Source organism: Triticum aestivum, chromosome 4B, assembly GCF_018294505.1.
Source record: "Triticum aestivum cultivar Chinese Spring chromosome 4B, IWGSC CS RefSeq v2.1, whole genome shotgun sequence".
NCBI lineage: Eukaryota > Viridiplantae > Streptophyta > Magnoliopsida > Poales > Poaceae > Triticum > Triticum aestivum.
This window is the reverse complement of record NC_057804.1, coordinates 57872057-57876291: the sequence shown is the minus strand read 5'-3', so window position 1 is coordinate 57876291 and position 4235 is coordinate 57872057. Positions and strand designations below refer to the sequence as shown.

Sequence of the window (4235 nt, the reverse complement as noted above, 5' to 3'; positions counted from 1 at the left end):
GTAGTCTGTTTGAGTCCCCCTTAATCATCCTACTCCGTAATTGTTCACACTGAAGAATGGGGTAACTTCACTTCTTTTAGAATCGGTGGTGTTCCATCACCGTTATCAATGTTCTGATGGCATCTGCAACACGAGGAAGGGGATTGCATCGCTTTTCATGCTTACCTCATGGGAGGTTTGGAATAAGAGTAACATGGGTGTTTAGAAAAACTTCTTCCATGTCCGGTGTAATTAGGTGTATAACATTAAAGACAAGGCCACTTTGTGGGTTATAGCGGGTGCTAAACATTTGAGTTGATCATGCCGAAGGACTTCTCGGAGTCGCTCACCTTGTATAATTATGTAAAACCTTCTTATTTGATGAGATGAGACAAATCCTTTTCTTCTAGGCGGAAAAATAATAATTTCCACTCCTATATCTTTTTCTTTCTTGAACATCTTAGTCCTTCATTTAAAAAAAACAATTTTAGTCATGTTTTCTCCCCAAGGTAAAAACAAAGCATAAATGGTTTCATTATAAAACTCACAAAGTAGAGGGTGCTCTCCGAAAAATTTCCACAAGACAAACCATGAGGTCCGGGGATAAGATGATCACAAGGGAAGTGGATCCCCATTCCAAACCCAGCGCACCTATCCGGCTATCCCCATTTCGTTCCCCGCCGCGGCACTTGGCGTCGTCCGCCCCGCAGCTCAGCTCCACACGCCCGCCCACTCCCTCCGCCGCAAGCGATGGCGACCATCACCACGCAGCTCCGCTCCGCGCTCCTCTCCCCGGCCGCCTCGTCGTCGTCGTCCTCCTCCCCGCGCCGCGGCGGCCGGCGCGCGCCCTCCTCCGTCCGCTGCGACGCCTCTCCCCCGGCGGCGTCCGCGTCGGCCTCCCTCGACCCGGACTTCGACAAGAAGGCCTTCCGCCACAACCTCACCCGCAGCGACAACTACAACCGCAAGGGCTTCGGCCACAAGAAGGAGACCCTCGAGCTCATGAGCCAGGAGTACACCAGTAAGCCCCAGTCTCTAGAGCAGTAACTAGCTATTTGCGGTCTGATTCATCCAGAGACGTTCCTAATTGACGGGGACTGCCTGCAGGCGATGTAATAAAGACGCTCAAGGACAACGGGAACGAGTACACCTGGGGGCCGGTGACCGTGAAGCTGGCGGAGGCCTACGGCTTCTGCTGGGGCGTCGAGCGCGCCGTGCAGATCGCCTACGAGGCGCGCAAGCAGTTCCCCGAGGAGCGCATCTGGATCACCAACGAGATCATCCACAACCCCACGGTCAACAAGGTATACTACTCTTCACCCGACCGATTCCGTGTTGTTTGACAATCGCCATGCGCTACTCGTGGGTGGGGATAAGTGTTTCTGTTCATGGATGACTTTTGGGAAGAATCTGATCATACTGTGTATGTGGGGATTAATCACCCGCTATCTAATTATTAGGACACATGTTAGTGATAGAAGTGGCCATACTGAACAATCGCCACTAGGTTCCTTTGTGCTGTAGCTACTCAGTAACTTGAATAGTTAACTTGTGTTCACTCCGTGCCATGTCTGTCTAATGGCTGTCTATTTGACAGAGTTAAATTCCTGATTCTTCCTCTTATTGTTCATGCAGAAATTGGAGGACATGGGTGTCAAAGATATTCCTGTTAATGCTGGTATTAAGGATTTTGATGTTATTGAACAAGGTGATGTTGTCGTCTTGCCTGCATTTGGAGCTGCTGTGGATGAGATGTACACACTAAATGAGAAGAACGTGCAAATTGTTGATACAACATGCCCTTGGGTTTCAAAGGTATATTTTGGATTTTAATACCCCTTGCTCTTTCATATGTTGTTGTTCTGTTCTCGAGTGTCAGAACATTTATCAGGCTAACCAAATGTGTAATTATAATATAGGTGTGGAACATGGTTGAGAAGCATAAGAAGGGCGACTATACTTCTATTATTCACGGAAAATATGCCCATGAAGAGACTGTTGCCACTGCTTCTTTTGCAGGGAAGTACATTATTGTGAAGAATATGGCCGAGGTACATTTGATGCATTTATATCTTGCTGTTGTTTAACACTTGACGCTAAATCCATTCCGTGGCTTGAAATAACAAAGTATTATCAATTGAAACAGGCAACATATGTATGTGACTATATACTTGGTGGCCAACTTGATGGATCTAGCTCAACTAGAGAGGAGTTCCTTGAGGTAGAGATTCTTCTCAAATTACCCTTTACTGCCATGTTGGAAAGAAATGATGATGCCTAATGGAACTGTTTGGTCGACAATTGCAGAAATTCAAAAAGGCTGTTTCTCCAGGATTCGATCCTGATGTTGACTTGGAAAAGGCGGGCATTGCAAATCAAACAACAATGCTTAAAGGAGAAACTGAAGAAATTGGTGCGTTTTACTTAGAGGTTCATTATGGCCGTGTGATTTTGCACAGTACAGATTTGCTACAAGTTCCAGTTGTAACCAAAATGCTTTATAATTAACAGGAAAACTTGTTGAGAAGACTATGATGCGTAAGTATGGAGTCGAGAATGCCAATGAACACTTTGTTGCCTTCAACACTATTTGTGATGCCACACAGGTACATTTTCTTTTAAACATATCCTTCTGTTTTATGGAGATTGTGCACTACATGACCACATGTTATCATTGACCTGTACCACCAACTACTCCGTCAATGCTCCACCTGAGATAATTCAGTGAAGCAGAGGGGTAATATTGTCTTTTGTCATTTTTACCTTTTGGGTGGAACTAAAACATAGATCTTTTAGGCTGGTTGAATAGTTCCATTTTTTCACTGTATATAGTTGTAGTAAAGGGAAACATAGTGGTATTTTTTATTTTGTTTTTGGTGTCTTAAAAACGTTTACATAGGAGTAAGGGCATGGAGTCGTATCTTCACTTGAACATATATACTGATGACACCCTTCAACTTCATATCTCAGGAAAGACAAGATGCGATGTATCACCTAGTGAAGGAAAAGGTTGACCTTATTCTGGTTATTGGAGGGTGGAACTCCAGTAATACCTCTCATCTGCAAGAAATTGGAGAACTCAGTGGAATTCCGTCCTACTGGATTGACAGTGAACAAAGGATTGGACCAGGAAACAGGATTAGCTACAAGCTAAATGTACTTTCTAATACCCTGATTAATATTCATCTCTCATTGAGAATAAACTATTTTTTTTGGAAACTGGCAGTGAATCTTACCGAGAGAAGATTTTTAACAATAAACAAACTGGGAATCTGAGAAAAAGAGGTGCATTTATAGTTGGAAGAATATGACCTTTTTAACTGAAATTTGAACTGTTTGACAGCACGGTGAACTTATTGAGGCCGAAAACTGGCTACCAAAAGGGCCTATCACAATTGGAGTTACTTCTGGTGCCTCAACTCCAGACAAGGTAATGTGATTCAGCCGGTTGAGGTGCTTTTTTTGTACGTAGTCTACACTGGTGTACAACATATTGGTGCACATCGGATAAACTGAAAACTGCATAACCATAATCTTTTACAGGTTGTCGAGGATACGCTACACAAGGTGTTTGACATCAAGCGTCAAGAAGTTTTGCAGGTTGCATAGATTTTCAGCAAAAATGGTCAGGGGATAATAATAGCTGATGGCCTGGCAAAGGTTAGTAGAACCGTTGAACAACCTATCGTTGTACAGTAGCTAAGAATGTAATGCTTTAGCACATACTTCTACAAGAATATCTGTGCTGGGATACATATATATGTTGTAATCACTTGTACCACGAACAGTTGTACACTTGTATTCTGCTATAACCCTTTGCCCTTGAAAAATTGTTTTCATAGGCTGGTTACATAGATATCAACCACTGGGGTTTGTTGTTGGATAGAGGTCAAATGCGGGACTCCCTGTATATGGCAAGTGCAAGAAATGCAGGGTTTCCTGTGTATATTAGGGGGCAAGTCCAATTCCCATTCTGATATGTTAATGTGTCATTTGTTGTAATAAGTACTAGAATTTAACTTTTCTCTGTATTCACTTTCTGTGTTTGGTATGTTACTTACAGAGTACATAGATTTTTTTTGCTTTTTTGCAGAGTACATAGCTTACCCCAGTCACTTATCCTGTGTTCATGTCGCTAATGGAGCATTGGAGCTTGAAATTTGAAATTTTCAAAAATCAAATGTTTAGGTTTCAAAAAAGCCCTGAAAAAAATTATGTATATACCTATGGATCTATACTACTTGCCTGTAAACTTT

At 42.8% G+C, this 4235-nt stretch overlaps 1 protein-coding gene across 1 annotated transcript; it reads left to right on the top strand.

Annotated features, from left to right (window-relative positions):
- Positions 1-607: 607 nt before the first annotated feature.
- LOC123090995 (4-hydroxy-3-methylbut-2-enyl diphosphate reductase, chloroplastic) lies at positions 608-4014 on the top strand. The gene is made up of 10 exons (XM_044512388.1): positions 608-1000; positions 1087-1283; positions 1615-1794; positions 1899-2030; positions 2126-2200; positions 2287-2392; positions 2491-2585; positions 2950-3135; positions 3323-3409; positions 3523-4014. Exons 1-10 carry the CDS (start codon positions 730-732, stop codon positions 3586-3588), a joined length of 1395 nt encoding a protein of 464 aa, XP_044368323.1. The 5' UTR covers positions 608-729; the 3' UTR covers positions 3589-4014.
- Positions 4015-4235: the final 221 nt, after the last annotated feature.

Coding starts and splice junctions, on each gene's coding strand:
- LOC123090995 (XM_044512388.1), top strand. CDS start 730: ATGGCGACCATCACCACGCAGCTCCGCTCCGCGCTCCTCTCCCCGGCC. Junction 2,393..2,490: donor AGGAGAAACTGAAGAAATTG/GTGCGTTTTACT, acceptor TATAATTAACAG/GAAAACTTGTTGAGAAGACT. Junction 3,136..3,322: donor GGATTAGCTACAAGCTAAAT/GTACTTTCTAAT, acceptor ACTGTTTGACAG/CACGGTGAACTTATTGAGGC.